The sequence below is a fragment of the Rattus rattus genome, chromosome 11, assembly GCF_011064425.1.
Source record: "Rattus rattus isolate New Zealand chromosome 11, Rrattus_CSIRO_v1, whole genome shotgun sequence".
NCBI lineage: Eukaryota > Metazoa > Chordata > Mammalia > Rodentia > Muridae > Rattus > Rattus rattus.
The window spans coordinates 70,599,954-70,617,955 of record NC_046164.1 but is presented as its reverse complement, the minus strand read 5'-3'; the positions used below and the strand labels follow the sequence as shown (position 1 = coordinate 70,617,955).

Below are 18,002 nucleotides of genomic sequence, written 5' to 3'. Positions count from 1 at the left end.
GAGGTCACATTTTGAAGTGGCCTCCACAGGCTAAATCCAGAAGTTTTGGCTTAAGTTTTGGTTTTCATTTTTTAGTGAACATGTCATTTTCTCCTTACATTGATGAAGTGGATTGTTATAACTGACTTGAGTGGAACAAGCATAATTACTGTGTTGTTACTTAGTAACACTTGGAGTTTGGTCAGCTGGATATTTTCTGACAATTTGATGTCTGTAAAATAAAACACTGAAGACCTGAAGTTGCTTGCTGTACCTTAACATCTTAATAAAAATTAAATTTTCTTGGGGATGGCATTTTTACTTTAGGACTTTTCAGACCAAATGAAAGTGTAATACTGATTCGTCTTAAGTTTTTTGTGGTTTTCTCAGAATTTCTATGTGGGACATTCTTTCCCATCCTCCATGTCACAGATGTTACTCATCCAGGCTTTTTTTTGTGTTCAGGTGACTAAGAGGTGTTAAGTAGTGTGAGTGACACTGAACACTCTTCGTGAGCAGACCCATGACCTTAGAGGAGATGTCGTGCTCAGTGGGGGGTGCTCCTCACTGTCCTCCCCAATCGAAGGGCCTCATGGTGACCGTCTCTGCTTGCCTCAGTTGTAGTGATGATGAAGATGTCGCACCATTGTCAGCTAAGTTTGCTGACATTTATCCGTTGACCAACTATGATGATACCAATGTGGTGGCCAACATGAATGGAATCCACAGCGAACTGAATGGTGGTGGGGAAAACATGGCCCTGAAAGATGAGGTATGAGTGTGGCTTTTTTACGAGGAGGTGTGGGTGTCAGTAAAGAAGTGGTTGGTGGTGTCTACCCTTTATTCACATCACTGTTTTGAAAACTAAAGCTATAAAATGCCGCCTCTTAAGTCCCCTCAGGTAAGCAGCACCAGCCGTAGTTCTTCAGAAGCTGATGATGAAGATGCTGATGCTGAGAGTAGTGGTGAGCCCCCAGGAGCTCCCAAACAAGAGGAGGCCATAGGGAATGGTAACCCCAGGACAGAGGAGAGTAAAGTGAACACTCCACCTCCATCCTACCCAGCTCAGCAGGTAGGATCTTCTGTTTCTTTCCCCAAAGATCTCTTTCTTGGTATAAATTTTCTATAAGTATACTGAAGCAGATTACTGTTTTAATAAAATGAAAACTCGTATTTTAATCTTTTTTTTCTGAGATCTGTAATTGTCATTAGTTTTATATCAACCTGTGTTTACTGAAATAAATGTTTTTGCTTTCCTTCCTTCATTTCCATCCTTCTGTCCTTCCCTCCCTACCTCCCTCTTTCCCTTTTTCCTTCCTCCCTCCCTTTCTTTTTCTGAAATTTGTTCTGTAGAAGTATATGACAGGTTTCATCATTTGTGTTGGAGACAGTTTTTACTCTTGTTTGGCCTTGAACCCATGATCTTCCTACCTAAACTTCTCAAGTGCTGGGGTCACAGGTTTATATTCCACATATCCAGCTTCAGAATTTGATTTGTTCAGTAGACAATATTTAAATGAAAGGGAGAGCAAATGAAGGTCAGGTGCTTCATTAATTATCATAATTGGTAATTAAGTACGTGATTAAAATAATAAATGTGATACCAAAAGGGATAAATTGGGAAATCTTAACACCATCTACTCACCTACATGTGTCTCATCATCTGCGCACCTTGAGCTCCTAGGCCCAGTAGATGAGCAGGTTCATCATGTGCACATGCGGACACACTAAGACTGTCCTTGTCTTAGAGAAATGGCTGCCTTGCTTTTTACTTAACAGATGTCTCTCAAGCATGTGCTTCTAGAGTCTCTTCATTTTTGTAACTTTAATTTTTAAAAGTTATTTTTAAAAGCATTTTTGTGTGGGCATGTGCACATGAGTACAGGTCACCAGGGAGGGCAGTAAGATCTGATCCTGTGGAGCTGGAGTTAGAGGCACATGTGAGTCATGGCACATGGAGATGGCCATTAGGAACTAGAATCATGTCCTCTGTGACAGTGGTATATGCTTTTAACTGCTCAGTTACCTCTGGAGGTTGGGGGATTGTTTGTTTGTTTTTTTAAATAGGTTTGCTTTTTTTGGTATTATTATTATTATTATTATTATTATTATCATCATTATTATTATTATTAGGTTTGTTTTAGGTTTTATTTGTTTACAACAAGGTATGTGTAGCTAAGACTGGCCTTAAAGTCCTGATCCTATTGACTTTACCGCCCAAATGCTGGAATTATAGATATGTAGTACATTCCTGGCTCTAAATAATTTAGAATCTTGACTGAGAATCTCAGACTAAGTTTGAGAAGTTCTTTAACTTTATTCATTGAAGTATAAGGGTTTGCATTTTGGGCCTCACTCTTTGTTGGCAAGTTCCCTGCCACTGAGCTGTATCTGCATTCAGCCTTGTCCTTCCTATTCCTCTAAGGCTTCAGATTTTTAGGTAAGTGCATTGGTACTAACTGATGTTCTCTTCTCCTCCTATGGAGCTGCTGGTTTTTTGTTTGTTTGTTTTTTTAACTCTGTTAGCCAGCACTTGAATTGTTTGTTTCTTTTGACCATTTCAAGCTATTCAGTGAGTTGCCTTATATGTCTGACATTCTGTTCATAAGCAAATGTGATCATAGCATTGATCTGGCAAAGAGTACTAGGTCAGAATGATCACCCAGGGCCCTCAAAAGAGTCACAACGTAGTTTTGAAGTTTTGCTGATATTAATAATGGTAAAGCCTTTTGGTTGCCTTTTATGTACTTAAGGACTGTTTGCTTTCTGTCTTGTTACTGTATTTCAGTAGTTCTTTATATACTGGATGCAAGTCCTAGTTTATACTATTTTCTCATGTCCGTGAAGTATCTTTTTTTTTTTTTTTTTTTTTTTTTTTTTTTTTTTTTGGTCTGGGGGCCGAACCCAGGGCCTTGCGCTTGCTAGACAAGTGCTCTACCGCAGAGCTAAATCCCCAACCCCGTCCGTGAAGTATCTTACTGTATTGAATTGTCTGCCACCACTGAACACTGGAGTATGAGCCCTAGTCCTTACACTTGCTAATATTTACCACAGCCTCTTATGGTATCTTTTGTAAAGCATATTTTTGTTTTAATGCATTTATTTATTGATGTATTAAACAAAACAATTTTTTAGTTTCATAACTTTACCTCTGATGTTATGATCCATTTAGCTCAGTATTTTTTATGGTGTAAGGTTAGACTCAAAACCATTTTATTTGAAAGGTCATATTTTTCCGTGTTGAAAAATCAGGCTTATGTCTGTCTATTGGTCTTTTTCTTTTTATTAATCCTTCCATTTGTTTATATCTCAAAAGAGTAGTTTCTATACCTTACTGAAGTTCACAGATTCTTTCTGTCATCTTCAGTCTCTGTTAGAATTTATGTACTTTTTCCTTTCTCTTTATATTAATTTTTTTTAACATTTTCTTTAATTCTCTGAACAAACTGTAAGAACTGCTTAGACATCTTTGTGTACTAATCTGACAGGTGAGCCAAGAACCACTGTCCACTGACTGTAGTTTTTTGCACCCCCACCCCCTCAGAATGGTTTAGATAAATGAACAACTTCGAATTCTGACTTTGTCCTTAGGGTTGCTAGTTTGTTTGTTTGTTTTTTCGGGGGATCTGGTTTTTGTTCTCTCCGATCATTACTTTATTGCTCTTAAATGCTGTATCTATATCATTCTCAGTGTATGGCTTCTGCTCTCTCTGTTCATATTTTTTTCAGTTTTTGGTTTTGTTTGCTCCTTTTTATTTTTAGCCTGGCTACTTGCTTTATTGGTTCACTTATTATTCTGAAGATTCCTGTGTCCCAACACAGCTGTGTGTAGATTGGGAAACATTTTTTTTGCTCAGCTTATACTCCAGTGAATTTTGGCTTCTTTCTTTGTGGTATGAGGTCCTGCCTCTGTGTACACCGTGTCCTCACAGTCAACCGCTGAGCTGTGGAGCTGGAGGAGCACTGCACACTTGCCTCATTGCCAGAGTCTTCTTAATGTGTTTCTGTTCCATTCCCTTCACTGTCCATTCCCACTGAGTCTGCTTAATGAAAAAAAGAAGTAAAAGGGAAGGACATGGCTGTTCTAGGTGGTGGAGGAGGAAGTTTATTGTAGGTGTAGGGGAGGGCATAACCAGAGGCAGGGACATCTGGGAAATCCAGGTGGATATGGCTGAGCTGGGCCATGAGTAGAGAAGGCAGATGGAAGAGTCAGGAAGTAAAGGGCAGCTGAGCTGGCTGGGAGCCAACGTGGCTGGAGTATACAGGGAAGGGCGGTCTGGGGAGGAGCAGCCCAGCCCCTGTTAAATAGGCTCCTCAGCCATTGAATGCTGAGCAGGGCTTCTCTACTCTATGCCTCTGCATTCTGCTTCCTGCACTAGAGCTAGGACAAGAAAAGGCCTTGGCAGGAAGTCTAGATTCTTCCTGTTCTTCTCTGAAGTTCTGCCTATCTTAAAGACTTTCTAGTATTTGGCTTTGGCTGAGTTCTAGATCCTGAAGCGTTACCTTTGTCATCTGTGTTCAGTTTCACATTTGTTTTGCTAAGAGGTATCACTGGTCTTTTCATTCTGACCAGCTAGCATCCTGTATACATTTCATGGTGGAGGTTTAATTGCAGCTGCTGATTGAACAGTAGGACGACCCCAGCAGACACCAGCCACTCAGTGATCTTGTTTTCCTTGGTCCCGTGTTCCCCATAGCTTCATCCTGCTATTATCTTTATGGGGCCTTTTATTGCTGTTCGCTTGAGTCCCTAATCAGGGTCTGCTGCCTCTGCAAATACCCATATGGAAAAGTGAGGCTCAGCTCTCCCCTCTGCATACCTTCCTCATTACCAGCTCTACATGCATACCTTCTCCTGTGAGGGCTCTGGTCATCTCAAGCCTGTATCTTTGTGTTTGTTCTGTATTATCTGACTGACTGCAGCTTAATTTATGCCATTCTTTGTTCTACATTTTACAAGTACTTCTTTTTCTGTCCTTTTAGGCAGAACAAACACCAAACACTTGTGAATGCCACGTTTGTAAACAAGAAGCTTCTGGGCTACCAGCATCAGCAATGACTGCTGGAGCCCTGCCTCCTGGCCATCAGTTCCTGAGCCCAGAAAAACCAACACATCCTGCGCTTCACCTGTACCCCCACATCCACGGACATGTGCCCTTGCATACTGTTCCACACTTGCCACGACCGCTCATCCATCCCACCTTGTATCCAGCACCCCCCTTCACACACAGTAAGGTAAGCCAGGGCAGGAAGGGCCTGGAAGGTCCCTCATGACTGAATTCTGACAAGAGCAGTTACTTTAGCAGACAGGGGTGGGTATGCTGACCCATGTGCAGAGTAGTATCTGCTCCTGATTGGATGGGCTGCAGCCATGTGCTTTGGCTGTAGTCTGGCAAATTCTTGTAATGTTGAACCTTTACAGTGTGTAGGTAAACAATCAATCATGCCTTACTCAGTAGAACTGGAAGATTTTCAGGTGACACTGCTAACAGGTTGAACTCGTGACAGAAGTTTGTATTTCTACACGTATCCTGACTCTTGCCTTAGCATGACAGATAAATTATGTGCTAAGTAGCAGGAATCCTCGGTGTTTTCTGGGCATCCTTAGTTTGAAAACTAGGGCTTTGTCAAAATATGCAAGCCTGAAGAAAAGTGCAGTATACAATGCAAAGAAATCCTATTCTCTGCGGCCACGGCAGTATAGCTAGAGGGGAGAGAAGAGGGTCCTTATAAATTCAGCTTGCAAAGAGCCCGCTTAGGAAAAGCAGCCTAGAAAGTGGTCAGTTTTTGAGTTTCTCCTTAAAAGCAAAAACCAAAACCATGTATATACTTAACATTTTAGACATTCAAGATAAATTTAGAGAATTTGGCCTGAAATTGTTTGTAGACCAGGCTAAAATACAGTGATCCTCCTGCCTCTGTCCGCACTACTAGGATTACTGGTGTGCACCGTCTTCAGCCACTTCACTCCAGGTGCCTTCGGCTGCTTTGCCTCTTGGTCTGCCTTGCACTTGCACCGTTGGCTCACCATAGTGCTGAGGTCTTGTTATTTACGCGTTGGCACTAATTAGTCACAACTCTCCCTAACTGTTTGTTTGTTTAACAGAGCAGTTCTCAAGTGGGACAGAAAGGGAGACCATGACATGAAAAGGGCCTGGTTTTCTGGGTTTACTCTATGATGTGATATGTGGTAAACAGGTTCCCTATGTGTTAATTGGGGAGGACACATGAGGTAAATTAGTACCACACTTAAATAAGGTTCACGTTCAGTTTTACTCAGAAGCTCCCCAAACCTATGCTTGGGTTTTGTTAGACTTGGTATCAACTTGTATGAATATGTAACAGTGTCTTTATTAACAAAATGTTTTAGTCATAGCCAGGCTGTGTTTGTGGGTTTTATGACTTATACCTTTCTTTCCTCTGGGTGAGTGTATAAACTTCTGTCAACTTCTTATTTTTTTTTTCTAGATAGAGCTTTTATCTAATTCTGAGAAAAGATTAAGGAATGTCTATTGTATATTTTTTGCTTATTGAAACTATTGAAGAATTATTTTTAAAAAGTATCCCAAGAAAGTAGTCAAATTAATGTTCCCCAAGTCCACTGGGAATACCCTTATTAGCTGTTTACTGTTTGTTTTCTTTACTTTGACTTTTTCCCTCCTCCTTTTATTTTTATTTTATATATGGGTATTCTCTCTCTCTCTCTCTCTCTCTCTCTCTCTCTCTCTCTCTGTATGTGTGTTCATGTGTGTGTATGTGTATGTGTGGCCATCGAGGCCAGAATCTGTTCTCAAACCTTGGAACTAGAGTTTATAAATGTTTGAGTCAGAATGTGGGTTCTAGGACTCAAACCTGAACCTCTGGAAGAGCAGTCAGTGCTCTTAACCACTGAGTCATGTCTCCAGCATAACTACCTTTTAAAAGATTTGTTTATTTTTATTTTATGTTTAGGAATATTTGTGTGTGCCTGATGTCCATGGTAGTTAGAAGAAGGTGTGCCATCTCTCTAGCCCCCAACTCTGGCCTTTTTTAAGGAAGTTAGAGGTCTCATATAAAAGGGTAAAAGAAGAAAAACCTTTTTAGTACCATTTTTGTATCTGATACCCATTCCATTAGTTCTGTTAAACATAGGCCATAGGTAAAATGCGAAAGGTTAGTGTGTAGGAAGGCACATACAGAGCTCTAGCCACACACGGTAAAGGTCTTCTAGAAACTCGAAAATTTATTTTTTAAAGATTTATTATAAAATTATTATATTATTATTATATATAATAAATACACTGTACACTGTAGCTGTCTTTAGACATACCAGAAGAGATCATCAGATCTCATTACAGATGGTTGTGAGCCACCATGAAGTTGCTGGGATTTGAACTCAGGACCTCTGGAAGAGCAGTCAGTGCTCTTAACCACTGAGCCATCTCTCCAGCTTGAAACCTGAAAATTTATAATTAAGCTGCATTTCAATAGCATTGCTTTTTGATATTATAACTATACACTGATCCATTTTTATTTATTTATTTATTTTTACCTTTTTTATTTTATGTGTGATTGTTTTGACTGCATACCTATCTGTGAATCACAAGTGTGCCTGTTACCTGTAGAGGCCAGAAGAGGTAGTGTTGGATCCTCTGGAACTGGGGTTACAATTACAAGCAGCTGGGAGCTGCTGTGTTGGGGTGCTGGGACTCATATCCAGGTTCTTTTTAAGAACAGCCAGCACTCATAATCACTGAGCCCTTTCTCCAGCCCCACACTGATCCATTTTAAATACATCTATTGAAGGCCTTTTTTATTGTGGAAAATAAAATGGTGTTAAGTAGGCTGTGGCTATATCTCAGTGCTTTCTGGCATTCAGGACACCGATGCACAATGGAAGGGGAAGTATAGCGGTTGATAAACACTTAATGTATATCTGGTATAAATTCCTCACACTGAGGTTTTTGGGCCAGCCGATGCCTTTAACTTTTGCTGCTTTGTTTGGAGTGATGAAGTCCAAACAAAGTTGTTACTTGTAATATTTAATGTCACGGTTTTAATTTTTGTTTTAATTTACACCCAGAACATTGTGGCTAAACATTTCATGCATTAAATGTTTTAGTATGAATACTATAAATATTTAATTTCTTTAAATTTAAGGAAATTAAGATTCTGTACCAATGATATATTTATTTGTTAAGATAGATATGAGTTATGTAAAAGTTTAAAGAGACAACAAGAAAAATACTGCAGTGAAATATCAAAGGAAAATAAGATTTAGGGGTCTTGCCTAGCTGTACCAGGTCCCAGTTCAATTGCCAGCACCACAAACACAAACTAGTAAAACAGCATTGCCGTATAGAGTGCTAGTCTATACACCTTCGAGACCTGTTTGCTACTCTTGAATTTATAAGACTGTTTATAGTCCAGAAGTGAATACTTGCTGGGTATGGTGGCCCACACATTTAATCCCAGCAGAGGCAGGGGGACCTCTGTGAGTTTGAGGCCAGCCTGTACTACATAGTGAGCTTTAGGAGAGAGGACTACAAGAGAGACCCCATGTCAAACTGAACGGTGAATATTCCCTATGAGCTAGAGAAGACTGGTTGTTGAGTAATCTGTAGAAGGCAGTGTACCATTTGCTGGTGTTTGTTTCATCATCCTTGCCTGCTTGAGTCATCCATTTTTAATAAAAGGGATTGGAGACTCCCAACTATGATAGAAAATTCATTTATTTCCTTTTGCAGTCTTCTCTTCTTTTGCTTCACATACTTGTATATTTCATTGTTAGGTTCATGTGTACCTTTGTTTTATTTTTGTTTTTTTACTTGATCTGGTATCTTTTTGGTTTGTTCTACTTTTGCATGTCAAGATTTGTTTCTACTTTTTGACTATTGGAACAAATATTTCTGAACATGGATGGATGAACAAGAATTTAAGACTCTGCTTTTGATTCTTCTGAGAATGTACTATAATAGTTGGACTGTGTGGTACCTATACTGCCATGCTCTTTTCCTCCTAAACCGTGCCACTTTGCAGCCTTACCTATTGTCTACTGTGCAGAAGAATTCTTCCTCCACATCTTCACCAACACCTATGCTAACCCCAGGTTTTTCCACCCACTCACCAGTTCCCAAATAACGACTTGGAAGCCTATTTATGTACACTGCCTATGGCCTTAAATAAGAGCTTATTTCTAGACTAGCTTGTAACTCATATGTCCTGTTTGTTCTGTGTCTGCCACATGGCTAGCCACCTCCCCTCAGTTTCATACATGCAACTTCCTCAGAGTCCGAGGGGAATATCCCACCTCTGCCTGTCTCCCAGAGTTCCAGTCTCTTTATCAGAACTCCCACCTGCTATTTCCTGTCTTTTGCTAATAGGCCATCAACTTTTTAACATCAGCTTTTTAATGACAGATGATGCTTCTTCATAGTACACAAGAGATTATCCATACAGCCTGTTACTTTATTTACTTTAATAGTGACCATCTGACAGCTGTGAGGTCATATGACACTGACTTAGGATCTTCCTGCTAAGCAGGATATGTGGGGTTACATGCCTTTTCCTTTCCTCCTCCTTTCTGTGCTACTGTCCTGCCTGTCTGTTTTGACTGTCAGTGCCACAGGCTCATGACTGGGGCTTTTCCATGCATTTTATACAAGTGTACAGTTTTGTTTTCTTTCAAGATAGTTTTGATTATTGTCTTAGTCACTGTCCTATTGCTGGGAAGAGACCAAAGCAAGCATTTAATTGGGGACTTGCTTACAGTTTCAGAGGACCAGTTTCTTATCAGGCACGTTCTATAGCAGCACACACAGTGCTGGATTTAGCAATTTAGCAATTGCTGAGAGCTAAATCCTAACCCCAAGTCAGAGTCAGACAACTGGTTTTGGCATAGGCTTTTAAAGCTTCGAAGTCCACCCCTAGTGCCATACCTTCTTCAACAAGGCCACACCTGTTCTCTTCAAATACTGCTACTACTCCTTGATGACTAAGCATCCAAATATATGAGCCTATGGGGGCCTATAGCCGGTCTTTGCTGTTGTGGGTTCTTCTTTTTCCTATCATACTTTACCTCTCCCTTCCACTGCCCCACCCCATTTCATGGCCATCACTTGATAAAGAAAGAAAGAAAAATTAGGGGAGGGGATCCCTAAATCTAATTTTTTTCCTTTTGTTTTTTCTTTGAGCATGACTACTAACAAACTATAAGCAAATACCCTGAATGACCAACAACTCGGAGCTCGAGAGTTATACTCCCTCTGAGGAGTTCCCAGAATTCCAATTATCACACAGTTATAGAAACTATCTACAGCTGGCAAACCATGCCTCTGCTAGAGCATGAGACAGATCATAGTCAGCTGCTGCAGACAGTCTGAAGCAACCCCATAGTACCACAACTAGAATTAAAAAGATAGCACTTTATTTTATTTCTGTGCTTTTTAAAGAAACCAAAATTCCAGAATTGTTACTACAGGGGCCATTCTTTTTTTTTTTTTTTAAACTTTATATTTTTTGTGAATTTGTATTGATTCTTTGTGAATTTCATATCACACAACCCCAGACCAACTCATCTTCCCATCCTCTGCCTTGCAACTCCCCAACCCCCAAGGGAAAATAATTCTCATTGTGGAAGCTATACTCTGTCACAATGAGTCCCACTGTATTAGCAAAAGGCGGGAAATAGCAGGTAGGAGTTCTGATAAAGAGACTGGAACTCTGGGAGACAGTCAGAGGTGGGATATTCCCCCTCGGACTCTGAGGAAGTTGCATGTATGAAACTGAGGGGAGGTGGCTAGCCATGTGGCAGACACAGAACAAACAGGACATATGAGTTACAAGCTAGTCTAGAAATAAGCTCTTTTTTAAGGCCATAGGCAGTGTACATAAAAAGGCCTCCAAGTCGTTATTTGGGAACTGGTGAGTGGGTGGAAAAACCTGGTGTTACAACAGGACATCATTGTGGAAGCTGTAGCAACAGTGTATACCCTATTGTCCCCTTCTTTGCAGTGTTCATTGCAGTGAGTCACTGGTCTGGTTCCAAGCCTCTTGCTTCTGCTATCCTATCAATACTGGATCCTCTCTGGGATGCCTCTCAGATATCCTGTTGTTGCCCTATGTCAATGGAGATCCTGTAGCTTTGGATCTGTACAACTGGCCCCTTCACTCACTTAGGAGTTGATAAATGGAGTAGTTGTTGAATCTGGGCATGAGGGTGGTGGTGGTAGCTGAGCTGATCAGCTTCCCTGTTCTCCCTCACTCACACTACCAGGGTGAGTTAGTTCTCCAGCACTATCCTGATTGGTTTATCCAATGCCGCAGTTGGTGAGGGACAGAGCCAGCGCTTCTGCTCTCACACTCTTGGGACAGACTTACCTGTGCCCATGCTATCAGAGCCAGCTCTATTGTGCTGCCCAGGTAAGATGCAGGAACTAGTTCTCTAAGAGCTGATTCACCTGAAACTCCCCAACCAGGGTCAGCTCGACTGTGCTCCCCAGGCAAGCTGCAGGGCTGGGGGCCATTCTTACTCAGACTATCACAGTTATGGACTCTAATATTCTTTGTGAGTTTAAGATGATTCCTTTTCTACCTTGAAAAAAAATCATTGATATTGTGACAGAAGACATGGCAATGTAACGTGTTAGCAGTAATCTTTGATGGTCACAGTTTAACGTCTGTACTTATTTGTCCTCCCACTTCTTTGGTTAATTCATAAATATTCTATTCTTTTTGTGTTATTTTCTGATTGTATTGGTGCATAAAATTGTAATTTGTTTTGTTTGTTTTTTAATGTTAACCTATCTTAGTGTGGGGTTAAATTCATTTATTAGCTCTAACCATTTTTGGTTACATCTGAAGTTTTTTGGGTTTTCCTATAAAATTGTATAATCTAAACAATTCTTTTCTTCCTTTCCCCCAGCTAAGTACCCTGGCACTGGTTACTAATACTGTATTGAATAGAGTTGGTAGAAATGTACCTCTCAACTCCCTAGAGCCTAATGCCTGCATGCTAAGTAAGCACTTCACTTAAGTTCTATCTGTAACCCTGGACGTACCCACCTAAAATTCTGTCAGTAACTGTTTCCACTGACATTTATGAGTTGGGTAATTTGAGTCTTGTTTTTTGGTTGGTTTGGTTTGGTTTTTGTTTGTTTTAGTCTTTTTTTTTTTTTAAGATTTTTTATTATATATAAGTATACTGTAGCTGTCTTCAGACACACCAGAAGAGGGCATCAGATCTCATTACAGATGGTTGTGAGCCACCATGTGGTTGCTGGGAATTGAACTCAGGACCTCTGGAAGAGCAGTCAGTGCTCTTAACCTCTGAGCCATCTCTCCAGCCCGTTTGTTTTAGTCTTAATAAAAGTTTCTCAGTTTTGTCAGTCTTTACAAAGAACGATCTCTCGCTTTCTGTCTCTCTTTGTGAGAGAGTGCTGCTTGCTTTTCCAGAGGACCCAAGTTTGGTTCACAGTGCCCATGTTATGCCGCTCACGACTGCTTGAAACTGCAGGCTGGAAAAGGCGGTGCCCTTTTGTGGCTTTTGATGGTGGCTCACATGTGCACAAAGTTAAAAGAAAATGTTATTGATTACCTTGAGACTCGAGTTAAAGTTGTAAGATGCCCAATATTGGTGGTAGGATCAAACTCATACCTTTTGCAAAAAAAAAAAAAAAGAGCAAGTGCTTCTACCCACTGAGCTATCCCTCTAGTCCATGATCTTTTTTATTCAATTTCTTTTCTGTGTCATTTATTACAACCCTAATTATTATGATGATTATTATTTAGACAAAAGTTTGTATTTCCTGGATATGTCACAAACTCAAAATGTGTTGCTGCCCTAATGTAAATTTCCTCCTTTACTCTTGCTTTCTCTGCATCTCGTACTTTTTTTTCTTGTATCTTTCATCCATTGGTTTCTTCCTCTTTCAAGTATTTTTCTTAAACATTCATTTCCTGGGTGGGTGGGGGATTTGTGTGATGGCACTTGTGTGGTAGTCAGGAGAAATTAATGGAGCCCATCCTGTTTTTTGCCATATGGGTCCCAGCAATTAAAATTTAGCTCACAAAATTAATGAGCTGAGCCATCTTTTTTCTTTTTTTAAGTTTTTAAAAAAAATTTATTAGATATATTTCTTTACTTACATTTCAAATGTTATTCCCCTTCCTGGTTTCCTGTCTATAAGCCTACATCCCCTCCCTGGAGCTGAGCCATCCTGACAGATCTGTGTGCTCACTTTTAACTTACTGAGTATTTAAAGTGGATGTCTGTGGCTCAGGGGTGAGAGCGTGTGCTTTTCCAAAGGGCCCAAGCTCAGTTCACAGCACGTAACTTAACAACGTGCAGCCTTGGCTTTGGGGTATCCAGTGCCTCTCTGCCTTTTGTACGCCCATCAGCACTCACCCCCACCCCCACAAACGCATAATTAAAAGAAATAGAAGTAAATTTTTTGAAACGGGTGTTTTAGATCAGTATAGTTGAGTTTCTTAGACCTTGTACTTCTATTTATATTGATATTTTCATATCATTTTTCTATTTTTATGAAATATAATATTGACAGGAGTGATTTTTGATATATTTAGATTATTATCAATGGTGAGGTTCTTTATATTCATCTTCAAGGCTTCTGTTTAACTATACTTTACACTTTTCAATGCCTTACGCTTTATCAGTCATACTTACATCTTACTCCTCTTGCTGGTACCCTGGATTCACGGTGCATATCAACTAGATTCCCTTTGAGATCAAACTGTCAGGCCTTTGACGCGTAGCCCAAGTGGCTTCTAGAAAATGCCTCCTCCTTTCTCCACCTTTTCCCATAGCTTTTGGTACATGAGTTGATCTCCCAGACAGTTGCCTTCACCTGAGGTAGGAATATGAGAAAATATTTTATTTTGCTTTTATTTGTGATCTTTCTGTCTGTGGACCCAACCATCTGACCCATATACTTTTTTTCTGCCTGAAAAGAGTCATTTAATTTCAGACAGTCAGAGGGCCAGTCTATCATAGGTGAATTCCTTAGGGTTTTGAAATTTTTATTTCTCCTTTACTTTTTTTTGTTTGTTGTTTTGTTTTTTTCTCAAGATGGAGTCTCTCTGTGTATCCCTGACTGTCCTGGAACTCTCTGTAGACTTAGGTAGTCTAAGTCTCAGATCCGCCTGCCTCTGTCTGCAGGAGCGCTGCAGTTAGAGGTGTGCAGCTGCCCAGTTCTCCTTCACTTTTGAAGGATTAACTTACTGATTGCACAGTTCTAAATATGTGGGGTTTTCTTGCAGTATCCTAAATATACTTAACTCTGTTGTTTCCATGTATGCATATTCTAAGAGACCTGTTTTAATTGTTTTCTTTCCAATTCAGATTAGGCGTTGTGGGGAGATCCAGTGTGGAAACTGGTTCATGATGGGGGTTTTGTTATGATGATCTCTGTGTGTTTCATGTTAGGGTTAGGGCTTATTTTCTCAGAAAATAAGGCTTATAGTCTCAGAAGCGTGATGCCAATACTAAGGTCTTGTTACCTCTTTACCATCGCTGGGAGGTATTAAAAAAAAAAACTCAGAAAAACCAAACTAAGAAATATTTGTGTTAACTTTGTCGTTGACTGGAATTTGTGTTGGTCTGGACTGTACAGCGCGCGTGTTTTCATTCAATGGTTTCACCTCTGTTTGTCTTGGCACGCCACCTTCTCTCAGTCTCGGTATCTGAGCTGGTATAGGTAGGGAAGCCTGGATCATCCACCTCAAAAGGGATGCAGCTTTATGAAGGTTATTTTGTTTGTACTCTCATCAGAATTTTTACTTAACGGAAGGAATTTTCTTTCTTAGGAGTTACTTTTTGCCATAAAGTGAAAAACAATTCAAAATTACTGTTATGAAGCTTTGTGAGTTTGTGGAGTCACTGATCCGCTTACAAAGCATAGCCACTTATTAGACCTCTGAGCTTTTCTCAGAAGGAACACTGTTGCTGCTAAGGTCATCAGTGCACAAAAATGCACAAAATCATTAAAAAACAGCTTTTCTTGTTATCTGTTCCCTCACTTTTTTGCCTTCAGTCTTTACAACTGGGCCTGCTATTTGTGTGGGTGGGCTTCTAAAGAAGCATGTAAGTAAAATATGTAAGAGCATGGCTGTTGGACCCCTTAAGTCTTCTGAACTAAGCTATTTTCAGCAGTCATTTATTGAGCACCCAGTATGTGCCAGGCCCTGTGCTACATTTTAGGAGCACCCAGCTCAGTTAATCCAGTCAGTGTTTTCAAAAGAGAAGGCAAAACATCATCAGAATAAAATACCAAATGTTATGGCAAGCCTGGTGGTGTGACTCAGTGATAAAACACTTGCACAAGGCTCTTGGTTCCATCCCCTGAGCCACAACAAAGGACACCTTGTCATGACTCAGGTAACTTATGGCTAAATATAGGGTAGGAAAGTAATAGAGAACAGATCTGAATGGAGCACAAAGATCATCACAAAGTAGAGGGACTGGAAAGAGTGACCAAGGATCTCGACATGAGTGTGATAAAGGTGAGGGACCAAAGGGGAAGCCAGGCAAGTGCACAGCTGTGTCCAAAAAGAATCTCAGGCTGCTCTTCAAGTAGCTCAGATCCCCAGAGGTGCTTCTGCTCAAATCTCACCTCACATTCTGGACTAGCAAGCGTGCTGATGTACACTGGCAGGTGTTTCTGTCCCTTAGCCAAAGGTTCCTAAATTACCTATTCTTTTTTTTTTTTTTTTTTTTTCCCAGAGTTGGGGACCAACCCAGGGCCTTGCGCTGCCATAGGCAAGTACTCTACCACTGAGCTAAATCCCCAACCCTAAATTACCTATTCTTACCAGCGAATCTCAACAAAGTTCCTCCGAGCTTTTTATTACTTTGTGGAACCAAGTGTCTATTAAAATGTAGTTTCATTATTTTCCTTGCTTTTTGCTTCCTCGGGCTCCCATGCCAAAACAGCTTGCTGAGACCATTGCTTTTGAGTGGCCCATCCCCGTCACCTCTGTCTAGAACACTTTGTCCCCAGCATTTGTTCTGCTTGTCTGTCTCCCCTTCTCCTGTCTCCCAGAGCCTTTCAGGTTAGAGGATGTTGTGTGTTGTGCCAGTGGACTGGGTGGAGTCACTGCCCAGCTCTTTGAATGTTAGAATGGGTCTAGCTGGTGGGGTTTGGCATAGTCTTAGTACTAGATAGCCATCTTTGCCCTCAGCAAATGCTTCTTGCAGGCCAGGCAGTATACTCACTCACCAAAACTTTTGTGGTAGCTATTTCCAGATTTCAGATGAAAAAACTGAATCACAGAAGATTGAGTGATATGCCTGAGGTCACACAGCTACTAAAAGGGAGGCTGGGAGTGATTTGTAGTTTCTGTTTAGCTCTCATTAACTCAGCTATCACAATGGAGCCAGGGATGACTTCCAGGTTCACACACAGCTCCCTCCTTTCCTCACTATTTTCACTCCATTATATCATCATTTCTCATCACTTAACCAGCAGTTTCGGTCCATCCTTGCCTTGCTGATTATCACTATGTTGTCTCAGCTGACCTTTCTAATAAACTGACCAGATTGTCTTCTTCTGGCTTGACACCCTTCATGTGGCTCCCTTGCCTCTTCAGGATAGTAACCACACAGTTGCCTCTGGTGTAGCCTCTACTGTTCACATCTAATGGAACATCCGTCAATTCCTCATCTCTTCTCTATCCTCCCCCTTCCTCCATCTAACCATCCCTTGGTGCAATTGGAAATTCCCCCTGAAGTCCTCACACTTGAATCTACAGAATTCACTGATCGTGTGCATCACCAAAAAATGGGATCACCAGGCATTCTTCTAATGCCAGGTCTGTGGCTTACCCAGGGCATAGTCCACTCACTCATTTCAGCAGTACTTGACAGATCTACACAGCATTGTCCAGAGCTAGGGTCGAGGGCCAGGACTTTTTTGGTTTTCGTTTTTAGTTTTTCAAGACAGGGTTTGTGTATGTAGTCTTGGCTGTTCTGGAACTCTGTAGACCTGGCTGGCCTCGAACTCAGAGATCTGCCTGCCCCTGATTCACAAGTTCTGAGATTAAAAGCATGTTATCACCATCACCAGCCAGGGCCAGGACCATCTTCTTAACACCCCATTTTCTTATGAAGTAACTTTGATTTAGGAGAAGGCAGACATCAAAATCCCAGGCTACAAGTCAATCTCACATTCTACTGCTGCAGGTGGAGGAAGAGACTAGATTCCAAGGTGTTAAGTGGGGGACTCACCTTGGTCCTGGATTGGATCCAGAGCAAAACAGTGTCAGCTTTTCTGGGACAGTGGCATCTGGGCTGAGTCTTGGGAATGAGTGTACATGAAGAAGTTCCAGAGCTTAGACACAGGTGAGCAAGTGAGGAAGGAAAATAGGTTGGAAAGGTGGAAACCAGAAAGGAAGATCTGTGTGCCCAGGCTTGCTGAGCAGGAAGAGGTGGTCTTTATTTCCCTAGGATGTCATGGAGTGTGGAAGGACTTCGATTTTTATCTCAAAAGTAGCAGAAAGCTTCCTCAGCATTCTAAATAAAGATCACTTAGGCTACTGTGAGGAAAGGACTGGTTCGTATCAGGGCCAGATCCTAATATCCAAGCCAGCACAGCAATGCAGCTGTGTGGATGGCATAGCCCTTCCAGGGCTTTGTTCGGTGTCAACCATGGAGGGCTCTAGGAAACCCAGGTGAGTGCAGGGAGCTGCCAGTAACTTGGCACTCAGTTAATATGTATTGCTGACTGGCCCCAGGAATGTATCCCACTCCCCTTCCCTGGCTTCTCAGGACCTTTCTCAGGGCTCAGGCCAGTTTGCTGATGAGATTGGAATGACTTCCTCCCTGGAAACAGGAGTAAGTCAGCACCCCAGGTTCAGAGCACAACCAAAATCTCTCTAGCTCTTCAGATCTGTGCTGTTCTTTGCACAGGTCTAAGAGTTGAGGGTTAAAGGCCTTACTTACCATTGTTATCAGTACCTCTAACTGACTTTACAGTGTTGATCAGTACACGTCTAAGGAGACCAAGCCCCAGAACAGCTCTTACATGTAT

General features: G+C 41.1%; 1 protein-coding gene across 1 annotated transcript in view; it reads left to right on the top strand.

Annotated features, from left to right (window-relative positions):
• Fam193a (family with sequence similarity 193 member A) overlaps positions 1-18,002 on the top strand; it is a 113,674-nt gene that overhangs the window by 78,098 nt on the left and 17,574 nt on the right. Inside the window, 3 exon segments of the mRNA XM_032916538.1 lie at positions 598-751; positions 872-1,051; positions 4,963-5,214. Of these exon segments, the coding sequence (XP_032772429.1) occupies positions 598-751; positions 872-1,051; positions 4,963-5,214 (586 nt within the window).